A 15,071-nucleotide genomic window follows, 5' to 3' on the forward strand; every position below is an offset into this window, starting at 1 on the left:
ATATATGGATGTGTATGATGTCCAGGGAGAGGAGGGAAGAATTAATTTTGAGAGCTACTTATCTAACCAGGGTAAAGCCAAAGATTGTTTTTCTCTTTTAGAATAAGCCAGTGATAGCTTCCCAAAGGAGGTAAAAATTCAGTGCTTCCTAGCGTGAAAGAATTTGGAAGTCTAGATTAGAAATTTATTCTTAAAAAAAAAAAAATTATTCTTGAGAAGAGGGTGATAGAAGCCCTGAAAGTGACTCATTTATTTTCGAAAGATAAAAGTAGCATTGAATAATCTGAAAAAAAATATAAGAAGGTAAAGTATTTTTTAAAAAAGAGGAGAAAAAGAAGAGGTTGACTATTTTGCATGACTTGATGAATTTGAAGAAGAACCTAATGATAAACAGTTCATAAGGAGGGAGGAGCATGATTTCGGCACTCCTGTTAGCCAGTGACTCATTTTACACCCTGAGGGGACGAATCAGAAAAAATGACCAAGTCCTAGACGAAGTTACACATAAACAGTGAAAGGAAAGCAAATTCAGGGGATAAACTTCCTTTGATAATAAAGGAAGTAGCGCGAGTGGAATAAATGGTTAATTCATAAGTTTTCTGGAGTTTCTTAGACATTCCATCTAGTCATATAATGTGCCCAGCAGAAGTTGGGCAAAGGTTTTTACCGTCATGTTATTGGGTATTTTTCATTTTTCCTAGCTCTTAAAATGTACTTGGGAGGAAGAAGAGCAGTAGTTTAAAATTACAGCTTAGTTCAACATAAGGAATTTTGGGTTTTGCATTTAGTTTTTGGCAGAAGTGACAGATACCTAATTCACACTGTTAAATTTTAGATGGTATGTCTTCTGCTGATCCCAGCTCTGATTGGAATGCGCCAGCAGAAGAGTGGGGAAACTGGGTAGATGAAGAAAGAGCTTCACTTCAAAAGTCCCAGGAACCAATTCCTGATGATCAAAAAGTGAGTAAAGGGATTGGCGGGTATGTTTATTTCTCTGTGCAACCAACTGTATTGGAATTATGAAGGGTTACATTCTGTATTACAAATATATCTAGGGGTAAAGTTGCTTCAGAATTATTATAACAGCCTACCAACTCTTAGTGTGTTTAGAGAAGAGTAGATTGGTTCTCAGTGAAAAATGAAGGAAAGCTTCATAGCAAGATAAGGCTGAGAACCTTATGAAAAAGGGACCAAGGCAGGAAAGTAACATGTTTGGTGGAGAGGTATAATACACGTGTGGAATCAGTTGGTGGTAGGATCAATTGTTTGTATGTCAGTCTTCCCTTTCTAGGCTTCATTCCTTAAAGAAAGGGACCATGAAGTTTTTATTTTTGTAGCTCTATAAACTAGAGCTACAAAACATGCTTCACATTCAGTAAATGAATAAATAGATGAAATGAGTGATATATATACCTTGCCACATTTTTATGGAATCCTAGAAGTAATGAGAACCTATTGACAGCTTTTAAACTAGGGATAACCTAATCATTGCTAGGGTTAGAAAAATTAGGCTGGGAGCTTCCCTGGTGGTCCAGTGGGTACGACTCCAAGCTCCCAATGCAGGAGGCCCGGGTTTGATCCCTGGTCGGGGAACTAGAATCCTGCATGCTTGCTGCAACTAAGAGCCCTCATGCTGCTACTAAAAGATCCTGCATGCCGCGACTTCCCTGGTGGTCCAGTGGCTAAGACTCCGCATTCCCAATGCAAGGGGCCCAGGTTCGATCCCTGGTCAGGGAACTAGATCCCACATGCTGCAACTAAGAGTTCAAATGCCACAACTAAAGATCCCTCATGCCACAACTAAAAAAAGATCCCATGTGCCACAACGAAGATCCTGCACACGGCAACAAAGATCCCATGTGCCGCAACTAAGACCCAACACAGCCAGCCAAACAAACAAACAAACAAATAAATAAATAAAAAGATCACTCATGCCGCAACTAAAAAAGATCCTGCATGCTGCAGTGAAGATCCTGTGTGCCACAACTAAGACCTGGCACAGCCTAAATAAATAAATTTTTTGAAAAAAAATAGGCTGGATATAACAAAAATGAAGACTGGTTTGGGAGGCTATTTTGTACTATTTTTATTGCATGAATCGGGAGGAGATAATGAACTAAGTTGATAGCTTTGAAAAATAAATGGAAGTGGTTATTTACAAGAGACATTAAGCTGCTGATCGAACTTTTCTACTGGTTGGTTATAGAAAGAAGGGGGAAAAGTCAAAGAGGCTCTGAAGATAACTAGGGCCATTATTACTCAACAGACATTAATTGCATCTGCCATGGGTCAGGTATTGTGCTAATAGAGAAATAAGACACAATTACTGCTTTCGAGGAGCCTACAGTCTAGTTAGAGAGGAGAGGAGGGAGACAGGCACATTGGAAGATAAAAGTAATGTTATAATGTGTTAGGTATTATGGAAGCACTTTGGCGTTTTAGCAAAGGCATCCCAGAGGTAAAAGCAGAATGTGTAGCAAAGAGTGGTCAGAAATGAGACTGGAAAGGGAAGCAGAAACCAGGTTCTACAAGCCCTTGAATGTCATGTTTAGAACCTTGGATTTCCCGCCTGCCAATGCAGGGGACACGGGTTCAAGCCCTGGTCCAGGAAGATCCCACATGCCGCAGAGCAACTAAGCCCGTCTGCCACAACTACTGAGCCTGCGCTCTAGAACCCGCGTGCGTGCTGCAACCACTGAAGCCCGTGTGCCTAGAGCCCATGCTCTGCAACAAGAGAAGCCACTGCAAAGAGAAGACCGCGCACCACAATGAAGAGTAGCCCCCACTCACCACAACTAGAGAAAGCCCATGTGCAGCAATGAAGACCCAATGCAGCCATAAATTAATTAGTTAATTTTTTTAAAAAACCTTGGATTTTGTCCTATAAATAATGGAAGAATTTTAATCTAAAGTGCTGTGCTTTTTGATTTTTGGTGTTTTTGTTTGGTTGGTTTTGGTTTGATTTGGGGGTTTTTTGTTTTTGTGGGTTCTTTGGGTTTTGTTTTGTTTTTGTTTTGGCTACTCTGGCAATTCATGTAGAAAAAGGAGTGGAGGCATAATGAGAAGGAAGCTATACTCTGTATACCATTCTTACCACTACCGTACAGGACTACTACAGCAACCTCTAAATTGGTGTTCCTGTACAGTAGTGGTAAGAATGGTGTACAGAGTAGAGGACAGATTCGAAAAATAAAGTGAAGCAAAATCAACAGAACCTGTGGTTAGAGTTGATGGGAGAAAGAATCATCAAAAATGACTTCCAGGGGCTTCCCTGTTGGCTTAGTGGTTAAGAATCCGCCTGCCAGTGCAGGGGACACGGGTTCAATCCCTGGTCCAGGAAGATCCCACATGCCACGGAGCAGCTAAGCCCGTGCGCCACAACTACTGAGCCTGTGCTCTAGAGCCCGCAAGCCATGCCTACTGAGCCCGCGCACCACAACTACTGAAGCCTGCGTGCCTAGAGCCCATGCTCCGCAACAAGAGAAGCCACCGCAATGAGAAAGAAGCTCATGCACCGCAACGAAGATGAGTCCCCGCTCACTGCAACTAGAGAGAAAGCCCTGTGCAGCAATGAAGACCCAATGCAGCCAAAAAATAATTAATTAATTAATTAAATTTTTTAAAAAAAATAACTTCCAGAATTGTAGCTTAGGTAACTGGGATGGTGAAAGTGGTGCTCTCAACAGAGAAAGCAAAAGCTAGTTAATTGGGGGAAGATGGTTGGTTCAGTTTGGAATGTGTTAGATGCAAGGTGTTTTGTAGATATGCCTAAGAAAAGTTGGTTGCAACAGGTTAAAGCTTTGGGAAAAGATTTGTATTTGGAAGTTATTAGTATATGGTTGTTAAAACTTTGAGTGAAATGTGTAGAAAATTTTAGAGAGTTGAAAAGAGCAATGTAATGAGCATAGAAATCTGGGGAACTCCCAACTTTTAAGCCCATGAAAGAAACTGAGGAAGGAGAGTTCTGGGACACAGAGGCTGAGACATGTGCTCTCTGGTAATTTAGAGCAGTTTCATTAGAGACCTTGGAGACTAGTAGCCAGTCGGAGTAAGTTGAGTAAAATGATGGTTAAAAAATAATAAGGTATTTTTTTCTTGAGACTTCCCTGGTGGTCCAGTGGGTAAGACTCCATGCTCCCTATGCAGGGGGCCCGGGTTCAATCCCTGCTTAGGGAACTAGATCCCTCATGCTGCAACTAAGACCTGGTGCAGCCAAATAAATAAATAAATATATTTTTTTAAGATTTTTTTTCTTAAGCAAGTTTGGGTATGGATGGAGGAGAAGTAGTGGATAACAGCAAACTGTAGTATGATGAAGGGTTTTGTTGGGGTCGTTTGTATTTTAATGATAGGAGAGATTTTAGTGCAGGGGTCAGCAAACTTTTATTTAAAGGGCCATGCATTAGTGCAAAAGCAGCCATAGACAGTATGGATGGATTATAAATTGGCTGAGAAGCAGACTGACCAGAGTCCTTGTGACCTGAATATCCTTCAGAGGATGCATCTTTTCATATGACATTTTAATCATTGTGAGCCTATGGTAAAAGCTTCTGTGGAAGTTTCTCCACAACTAGCAACCAACTTGGACTGAAAGTCTCTTAGCTAAGTTTAGCAGGATTTGTGCAGGATTTGGTTTGGTTTTGTTTTTCCATCTGCTAGTAATTTCTGTAAACTATTTGATGGTTCATGAGACCTCCAAAATCATCCTAATGACTATGGTGCTGAGCAGAGAAATAGCAAGTTAGCTATATCATCTCTCCCTTTGAGTAGAGTCTAAGAATCTTGGCTGTCATCTGTACAGAATAAACTAAAAGCACTTTTCCATGGAAAACTCAGTTATATGGTATGTGTGAAGAAATATCATTCATACTAATTTAACAATTCTAATTTGCTATTCTTGTCATGCAGAATATTATTTTCAGTGACATTCCTTCTCAAATTCAATTTTTTAATTAAGCCTTTTCTTATGAGATAATTATAGAGTCACATGTACTTTTTTTAATATGTTATTTATTTGTTTGTTTGTTTTGGCTGCGCTGGGTCTTCATTGCGGCATGTGGGCTCAGAGTTGCCGCATGCGGGCTTCTTGGTTGCAGCATGCTACCTCTTAGTTGTGGCCTGCATGTGGGATTTAGTTCCCCGACCAGGGATCGAACTCAGGGCCCCTGCACTGGGAGCACGGAGTCTTACCCACTGGACCACCAAGGAAGTCCCAGAGTCACATGTACTTGTAAGAAATAATACAGAAAAATCCCCTGTACCCTTTACCCAGTGTCCCCCAATGGTAACATCTTGCAAAAGCGTAGTACAGTGTCAAAACCAGGACATTGGCATTGATACAGTCAAGATACAGAACATTTCTAATGTCTTTTGTGAAATATCTGTTGTATCTTTTGCACACTTTCTAATTGGATTGTTTATTTGTTTATTGTTGAATTTTGAGTGTTCTTTATATATATAATCTAGATACAAGTCCTTCGTTGGATATGTGGTTTACAAATATTTTCTCCTACTCTGTAGCTTGTCATTCTCTTAACAGGGTCAAGTTCAATTTTAATGCGAATAGTTCTGTGTTTAAATAAAATCAACTACCTAAGAAACGAATTTCTAAAAACCAAGGTTTGCACAGCTGTCTAATTGATCATGTAGTGAGTGATGAAAGCTGTAAGAAAAAGGGGTTTATCGTAATAGAAGAGTGAAGTTCCGTGCACTTTTGTTGTTTTTTGAGTATGTGATTTCAGATCAGTTTTATTGTTACTAATTCTTATTTAGAATTTGGGAGAAAAAGACTGCACCTAATGAATTATTTCATAATAATTTTCTGAGTAATGAAAACTTAACCAGTTGGCTCACTTCAGTATTTTTGCTTTTAATAGCAGGTTTCAGATGATGATAAAGAAAAGGGAGAGGGAGCTCTTCCAACAGGGAAATCTAAAAAGAAAAAAAAGAAAAAGAAGAAGCAAGGTGAAGATAACTCTCCTGCACAGGTAGAGTATAAAACAACAGACATCATTCATTAAGCACCTACTGCTGACTTGTGAAAAGATAATTTGCAGATGCTAAGAAAATGTAGAGATATAAAGACACCATGTGAGACATCAAATTTACTTGAGAAGCATTTGAAAAGTCATAGAATGTTTTAAAGATTTTATGTGTCATACAGTAATAAAAATGTTATTGCTCTAAAGAAAATACCAAAGGTATAAACCAAAAACAAATAAATAAAATTCTAAATTAGATGCATTTTAGTTTATATTATGATGAAATGGACCGGGGGGGTGTACAGTATTTCACACATACAGAAATTCTTTGAGTAATGGAATTTAGCAAATTAGAATTTTAGCACATTTAGAAGAATCATGCACATAACAAGTGGAGTCTTTCCCTTGACTCTGGCTGTTCCACTTGGTATCCTTTCCTGATTTTTTGGCTTCTAACAGAAACTTTCTATTTATATCACTCCTACATTTTCCTTTTCTTTTCTTTGGTTTTTCCTATCTGGGAAAGTATTTTTAGATCATTATATAGATGAAAACAAAGATTTTAATTTCAAATGTAGTAGATTACTGGAAATACGCATGGATTTGTTTTTGAAAGCATTATCACAGTTACAACTTATGAAAATCTTATTTCTTACTTATAACCATGTGGCTAATTGTTTTCATTCCTTGAAATGTAGGAGATAACCAAAATTTCTAGAGGATAGGCTACATAGTAATTTTCCTACTTATTCTATTTGGAAAAAATTTCTGCGTGACTTTTTAAAGAAGTATGTGTACAGTTCTTTTTTGTTGTGGGAAGCACAACCCTTCATAAATGATACCAATCCATTATCAATATTAGTTTTTTCTCAGTAATATTAGGTGGGCATTAAGGTTAACATAACTAAGATCAATGGACATAAAAACAAAAACTATATAGTAGGTGTGCTTTTCTTTTTTCTTTTTTTTTTTTTTTTTTTTTTGTGGTACGCAGGCTTCTTACTGTTGTGGCCTCTCCCGTTGCGGAGCACAGGCTCCGGACGCACAGGCTTAGCGGCCATGGCTCACGGGCCCAGCCGCTCTGCGGCATGTGGGATCTTCCCGGACCGGGGCACGAACCCACGTCCCCACCTCCCCCGCATCGGCAGGCAGACTCTCAACTACTGCACCACCAGGGAAGCCCTGGTGTGCTTTTCTTGTTAGCTGAACTAGCTGATGAGAAATGTTATTGATAGCCATACTTTGTTTAGTGATACTATCTGAAATCCATTTAGCCAAACTTTTTCTGGATTTCTGTGATTCATACTATGGCCTTTACTAATACTGCTTTTCTGGCTTGTAGATTAGGTGAGTTCCTTTTAAAAGAAATTTTGTGGGGTAGATGTATTCCTTAAATTTCAACTTAATTGGCAAAGGTAATTAAATTGTGAAAGTTCCTTTGTTATTCTGATATTCCTTTTAAAAAATGTTTGATCTGTTTTTTAAATATAGTGAATAAGTATACAGGTTTTAGAGTCAGATCTGTATTCACATTTTAGTTCTGCCATTTACTGAGTTGTTTTTTGTTTGTTTGTTGTATTTTGCACAAGTTCCTTAACTGCATAGGTTGCTTTGAGAATTAAATGAGATATCCATGAAGTTCTGTGTAAAGTACACAGCACAGAGTAGCCTATGAATAAATGATTACGTTTAGGAATTTTTTTTTCCTTACCATTCACAATGATAGTCCTATTTAATATGTTCTAATTCATACTTATTTCACATACCTAAACATTAAATTTCTTTTAAAAAGTTTGAAGACCTAAGAATGGAAATGTTTAAAGTTGGAAAAGACCATAAAAACTATCTACACAAATTTTATTTTACAGTTGAGGAAACTGCAGTTTGGGGAAATCAAAGATTTGTCCTTGACGTAAGCATTTGTCCTTGACTTAGCTAGGTTGTGGCATGGCCAAAACTGAAATTCCTATCTGTCCTTTCTACTGTGTAAGCTTAATTTATCTAGAAAATGCACTTATGTATAAATATTTCATTCCTTGAAGAAGTCATTAAGTGAAAGGCTATTTCTAAAGTCTTAAAGTAGCACCTAATTCCCCGTGTACTTTTTCTAAAAGGAAAAAAATACTTGTTTGGTTTAGTAAATTAAATGGTTCCCATTTGGGGATGTGAGTATGTTGTTTTTTAATTCACAGTTGATTTAAATCCCTGAGGAAAGCAGGGATGATGAACGTATATTCCAGATGTACCTATGGTTAAAATTCTTGAATAATTATTTTTTTATGCTCTTTTAAGCCGTTTGGGCAGTTTCTGAAATAAAATTATCTTCTTGGAATATCTTCTGGACAGTAGTACTACAAACCAAATAGATTTTAATTAGTAAAAATGAGTGATTTGTATCACCTAATGCACTACTTTTCTCTGTAGGACACAGAAGAATTAGAAAAAGAGATTAGAGAAGAGCTCCCAGTGAATACCTCTAAGGTCCGTCCAAAACAGGAAAAAGCTTTTTCTTTGAAGACCATAAGCACTAGTGATCCAGCTGAAGCGCTCATCAAAAATAGCCAGGTAACTTTCTGATATGTAAGGAATAAAATTTTGATGACTTGAGAATTGTATTAATAGTAATATTTTATGGAGGCCCATGCTAAACATTTTAAATACACCAAATTGCCCTTACAACAACCCCACAAGAAAGGTACAACCCATTATATAAATGAGTTTAGAGAAGTTGAATAAGTTGGCCCAAGTCCCATAACTATCAGAGGCAAAACGAGAGAGAGCCACTAGACTGTGTTTTTTTCTTAAATATCTAGGCATACAAGGGATAGATGGCTTACAGAAAATGTGACTGGTTCCACTTTCCCAAAAGCATGCACATAATATAACATGACTATATAGTCCGACCTCTCAGAATGTAGCATTTGTTTAAAATTTGCTGACAGTATCTTGAACTGTGTGCCGTCTGTGGAAAATTTTGATATGTCAGAAGAGACCATTTTACAAAAGGTCTAGACCAGTGACACAAAGACCATAGCTCTTTAAAGTCTGATTTCTAATTTGCTAAGTTATATCATTATAGAAATACAAGGAATACGAATGACTGTGAAATTCTGCATGGTTCGGTTATATACTCATTCAAAAAATGTATTGAGAACCTACCACAATGCCACACACTATTTAAGGTTCTGGGGACACGTCAAAGAACAAAGCAGGCAAAAAAATCTCTGCCTCTATGGAGGCTACATATTTAATAAGACAGCTTTACACAAGAACCTGAATTACTGTTAAGAGAAAGAATTTGTAACAGTCTGGTACTAAAAATCTTAACCATACTTCCTATTTGGACTTGATGCTTTTAATTCCCTGAGAGTATTTTGATGTTAAAGAATGCAGTCTCAGTACATACACAGGACTTCCCTGGTGGCGCAATGGTTAAGAATCCACCTGCCAATGCAGGGGACACAGGTTCCAGCCCTAGCCCGGGAAGATCCCACATGCCGCAGAGCAACTAAGCCCGTGCACCACAACTACTGAGCCTGTGCTCTAGAGCCCGCGTACCTAGAGCCCGTGCTCCACAACAAGAGAAGCCACTGCAGTGAGAAGCCTGTACACCGCAATGAAGAGTAGCCCCCGCTCGCCGCAACTAGAGAAAGCCTGCATGCAGCAACGAAGACCCAATGCAGCCAAAAATATATAAATTAATTAATTTTTAAAAAAATACATACATAAATTTAATAGTAAGACTGCAAAGGGTCACATGACATTTTGATGTTTTACTTAATAAGTCATTTTCAGAAGCCATCTTGTAAAGGATATTTGAGTCCTTCTGTGATTTAATATAGGTAAGTGAGAGAATAGGGGGGGAAAGAGATTTAAAATGAGTACTGAAACTTTTGGGTATGAAATAAATACAGGAAACATTATTAAAGTTGAACCAAGCAACATAAACGCAGCTTCAGATACCTGAGATACGAGGAAGGAATCCTAGTAGTTACCTGGGTGCACACATCTGCCTCTTGTTTCCTTTCCCGTTGTGCTTTCTTGAACCCATGGAGCCTGGAAGAACAAGGGGCAAGAGAAGCATGACTTACCCTTGTTTCTGTATTCAAAATAATCATCACAGGTAGAGCTGAAGGGTGAGGTGATCTCTTACTCATCTGTTACAGCCTCAAGGCACTGTAAGTGTTGGAGTTTCTGTTGTTACCTGTCCTGAACATTCATTAACAGTCAGGCCTCATTCAGGCAAATCAGTTAGTTTACCTCTCTGCTCTGAGGTTGCAGAGGAGAAGGAAGATTCAAGAGTTTCAGGCCCTACGCATTATGATTTCACTTACCAGACTCAATAAAACTCTGACGATTTGGACCTGAGTTTTACTAGTTGCTTTAATAGATAAGACTAGTAGCCATAGTCTGCTGTATCTGAGGCCATCTTTTTCCTTGGGGAGGAAACTGAACCTATTGCTGCTGCTGTTTGAGATATCCCTAACTCTTGAGAAGGACAAAAGGGAGTATCACCTACTGGTAGTTCAGAAATTCGCTGTTTTCTTTTTGCCTTCACATGAAAAGGTTTTGAGGAGGTGAGAGTTAGTGGGAAGTGGGCAGAACCATTGAATACCAAAACATAAAAAAATCCTGTTACTTGTAATGAAAAAGAAAAATGTAAAAGTTAATGAAAATGGAATTATTCACTCTTATGTGAAATTCAGTAAACATCTTGTGATTTTACACATTCATCCATTTTTATCCCAACCTGTATTTGTGGATATTGTAAATAAAGACTTATTTGATTATATGTCACTAGAGGGCAGGCATGAGTTGTAGCGCTTCTGCTGATAAATTATTTGGCAACCATGTTCATATTACTGCTATACAGCCTCTTGTATTACTATGATATTTATTTTTATTTGAAATTTTTAATGAAAATCTAAGATAATTTCATTTCAAAATAGCCTATCAAGACTCTTCCACCTGCTATTTCTACCGAGCCATCTGTTATTTTATCAAAAAGTGATTCTGACAAGAGCTCTTCCCAAGTGCCACCGATGCTACAAGAAACAGATAAATCCAAGTCGAATACTAAGCAAAATAGTGTGCCTCCTTCACAGAGTAAGTAATTCTCATTTTTGGTTCTTTTGCTGTTCTCTGTACTGTCTATAAGTGTTACTGTCTTAGAAGTCTAATGGATTACTTATTAGAGCATCCCTTTCCTCCTTTGCAAAGCCTAGATTCCTTGGACCCTTGTGGATCTCAGTTGGGAGGGCCAGGGAGCTGAAGTCACTTCAGGCAAGAATAGGTGGCCAAGGACATACACAGAGGAGGGCTATGCCTGCCCTTACTTGCCCAGTCCCTCCCTTTTTCTGTGCACATGTTCTTGAGACTGCAAATTGTTCTGTGCCCTTTTTTTTCCACCTCTTTTTCTCCCTTTAGCTACCTTTAGTGTCCATTTTATCCACTTTCACTTTTATTACTTAGATTGAGTCTTTTAAACAATGGTTTTTCTAGGTCAAAACTGATGAAATATCATCCATATCGTTAAACCAAATAATAACAGAGGAAAGGAAAAGAGGAAGGCAGCCAGAGAATATCCTAAAAACATGTAACTAGAACTTGAAAATGTAAACATAAAATTTGAGGCATTGTTAGTGGATTTCAAAGCATGTTTTTATTGATACTACTTTCATATTTTTGAAACAGAACAGTATTTACTGTCCTCCTAACTTCTCTCTCTCTTTTTTTTCCCCCCCTTTTAGCCAAGTCTGAAACTAGTTGGGAATCTCCCAAACAAATAAAAAAGAAGAAAAAAGCCAGACGGGAAACGTGAATATTGTTTTTCCTGAATTGGACATGTGTTTGCAAACACTGTCTTGAAGATTATGCTGTTTATGCAATAATTTGTGAACATGTACAGAGTTTTATATAAATTTAAACCAATTTTTAAAACAAAACTGTGAACACAACCACCGTAAAAATGGAATCAAAGGAAAGTTAATTTATGAAATTAAGAGGTCAGCAGAATTGGAAGACACTTGGGGAAAGTCTTTTCAATCTAACAAGAACGATCTTAATTTAAGAATATTATCCTGGTTTTACAACAGTGCCCTGTTTACAACAGATTGTGCCCTGTCTCCTCTGCAGCTGAGGAAGAAAGGATTCTGATTAGAGAGAGGGTTGCCTACATATTAGGCGGCAGCTTCTTGGATCTTATGCACGGAACTTAAACCATTTGAATCTGTTTTATGCTTAAATCAAAGTGCTTTGATCAAATGCATAATCTGCCATATCTTTACATATTTGTTGGTAGCAATTTGTATTAAAGAAATCACAAGTGCAAATAAAAAGTCATTTATCGTTTGTTTAACTAAACTGTCATGGTTTAGTTTACAATTTTTAAAAAGTTCTTAAAACATTCAAAATGCAGTTGACACTTGTATCGCTTATGAAGTTATTTTTGATAGTCTTACTTTACTTGAATTGTTCAAAGTACAGTATATTTTAAGTTAAGAAAGGTAAACTATATATTTGTTTTATACTTTTAAGGTTCAGACTCACAAATAATGCTCTTGTTGATGATTTGAAAACTTTCAGGCAAAATCCACCTTACATTTTTTCCTTTCCCTAGCAATTACTTTTTTTTTCCCAGCATCAACTCTTCTTCATTACTAATACTATTTTGACTTTAAAAATGAAATCTTTCACAAACTAGTTATACAGACAGAACTTTGATTATATGATGGAGAATGAAATACTAAAGTCAGACAGCTTTAATTGACATTGTCAAGACCTCCAGTTATCAGGAATACATTTTTTTACTGCCTTAACCTGTAGTGCGTAGAATATGCATCAATTTCTTGAAGGGGGATTCGTGTTTTTATAAGAATTTTCATGTAATTATTGCGATCGTGATCAAATAAGGAACGTTTCCTGCTTGAAACTGTATTGATTTAAATGATGTGTGAGATGTTTCACCATTTTCAGGCACTGTGTAATTCTATTGTAATAAACTGGCAGGTATCTTTGTAACTATAAATAGTGCATGCTCAGCCATGTACACTGTAAATAGCCTTTACCAAACGTGTTTGACAAGGACCATAATTAACATCACTTAGTGAATTGTGATAAAGAAAAAAAGCCATGATTTATTCGATGTGATTGGCTTAATTGTTTTCCTGTGGCACCAAGAATGAACCTGTTTAACAGCTGTAACCAATGGTACTGATCTGTCCATCCAATCTTGTTTTATTATATTTGACTGTGGTTTGATAGTATTGCATTGTCACACTAGGAAAGCTAAAGAAACAAAATGCTTTTAGTTTTGCTGAAGACTGGCCTTATTAATGGACAGCTTTCCTAACAAGTGATTATTAACTTTTATCAGGTGTTAACATCTGTTTCAGGAACATGGCAGTATGTTTACATGTCAGAAGTTTTGTTTAATTCTATATTTCTAAATTGATTTGTTTAAATAAATTCAGCAAATGGATAGCATTGTTTTTATTTGCTTCAATATCGGGGTAAATAAGCTAAAGTGCCAGGAGTGGATTTCTTCAAGTGACTGTGCTCTGTTCGCTTTATATAGATGCTTCCTAAAGAGTTCCAAGGATTCCTACATTGCAGCACTTTGTAAAGGTATCACAAAGGAGAATTGAATAGGGAGTCTGTGTAATTTTAGAATGTGCCAAAAGATCTATGCTCAAAAAATTTCATTGAACTCTCTCAACTCTACCTCACCATTTCTTGGTCTTAGAATCGTGTTGGCTGTGTCGAATGGCGGACTTTATTTCTCCAGCTTAGTATCTCTCATTCAACCACCAACACCAGGTGTTAGAAACACCATCTTTTGAGGGCAGATTCGGTGTGGAGACGGAGGAGTGCACTGCTAAATTGGGGTGGATCCAGGATGGAGATACCTGTCCCTTCTCTCTGGCTCAAGAACTAGGGCACGGATTTTTATGTTTTAAGAGATGGCAGCCATGAGTGATAAAATTAATACGTTCATTCTCTTACACACGCATGCGATGCGAACTCTTGCACAAGGTGTCATTGTTCATCGCTCCTCACTTGTTCCATAAACTTGTTTATGTGACATGAAAGCAGTTTCTGGCGTCTGAACAGAGGAACTGTTTTCCAGCGTAAACTCAGAAGGCAGTAAAATCAACGTAGTGATTCAGGGGAGAGAGGGGAGCCTGTTGTCCTTTGGAGGCTTGGATTAGATGCTCCCCAAACCACTAGTAGGGAGATAAGTGACCCCTTCAGGCCTTGTCAGGCCTGGAGGGGACCCTTGTTCTGATTAGCAAACAAAGCCTCCTAGAGAAACTACTCAAAACTCTCCCTCATCCTGACCTGTCTCCCCGTACTTCATTGAATGAAAATCCTTCCCTGTTCTGGAGCAGGGAGTAGTGGGTTAGGAATTCCCCAGACTGGAATCCTCCCTCTCTGTATCCTGAATTGAGCAAAACAATAGTTGAGAGAGTCCAAAAAACAAGTATTGAAATAAAATGTCATTAATGTAATTGACCGTGTTTACTTTGTGCATGCATTTTATTGGGCGGGCAGTGGGAATGACTCATCTGAATCTAATGGCATTATTTCATAGGCTAATCCAGTTTGTACTTGGGTTAAAGATACTGAAGGGCAATATTTAACTACAGAGTTTAGTTTTTCTTAATTGCAAACAGTCCTCTATTAATAGAGTGTGAAATATCTTTCAAAATTTAGAATTTAGGATGTCTAACAGATGTCTGAAGACGTTCCTATAAGCTCATTGCACAAACTGGAATTACTTTCCAAAAGACTTAGGGAATGCAAATATGTTATTTGTAAAATGCATTGAGTGCTGTAAATAAAACAAACCATTTTTGATTTAAGTTGCTCTTTACAGTTCTCTTATGGGAGGGCACTTCGCATCCTAAGCTAGTCGAAAGGCGATGACTTTTTGATGTTCTTGATGTTTCTAAACTATAGGTTCTAAATGTTTCAAATGTTCTTGATGCTCTGAAACCATAGGTGTACTTGCAGGCTTTACCACTGGCAAGTCAAGTATTTGGAGTGAAGCATCTCTTGAAATGTCCCTGTTCGTGACACAGTGTTCTC

General features: G+C 37.7%; 1 protein-coding gene across 4 annotated transcripts in view; it reads left to right on the forward strand.

Annotated features, from left to right (window-relative positions):
• Positions 1-14,845, forward strand: part of MTDH (metadherin) — a 56,579-nt gene extending 41,734 nt beyond the window's left edge. For 2 of the 4 annotated variants that reach the window (XM_081258076.1, XM_081258074.1), the window contains 5 exons: positions 836-960; positions 5,877-5,987; positions 8,406-8,546; positions 10,931-11,087; positions 11,732-14,845. In XM_081258076.1, the coding sequence (XP_081114202.1) occupies positions 836-960; positions 5,877-5,987; positions 8,406-8,546; positions 10,931-11,087; positions 11,732-11,802 (605 nt within the window). In that variant the 3' untranslated portion in view covers positions 11,803-14,845. The remainder of the gene's footprint in view (positions 1-835; positions 961-5,876; positions 5,988-8,405; positions 8,547-10,930; positions 11,088-11,731) is intronic. The other 2 variants (XM_081258077.1, XM_081258075.1) reach the window with 1 other exon arrangement.
• Positions 14,846-15,071: the final 226 nt, after the last annotated feature.

Source organism: Mesoplodon bidens (genome assembly GCF_964165515.1).
Source record: "Mesoplodon bidens genome assembly, chromosome: 16".
Taxonomy (NCBI): Eukaryota; Metazoa; Chordata; class Mammalia; order Artiodactyla; family Ziphiidae; genus Mesoplodon; species Mesoplodon bidens.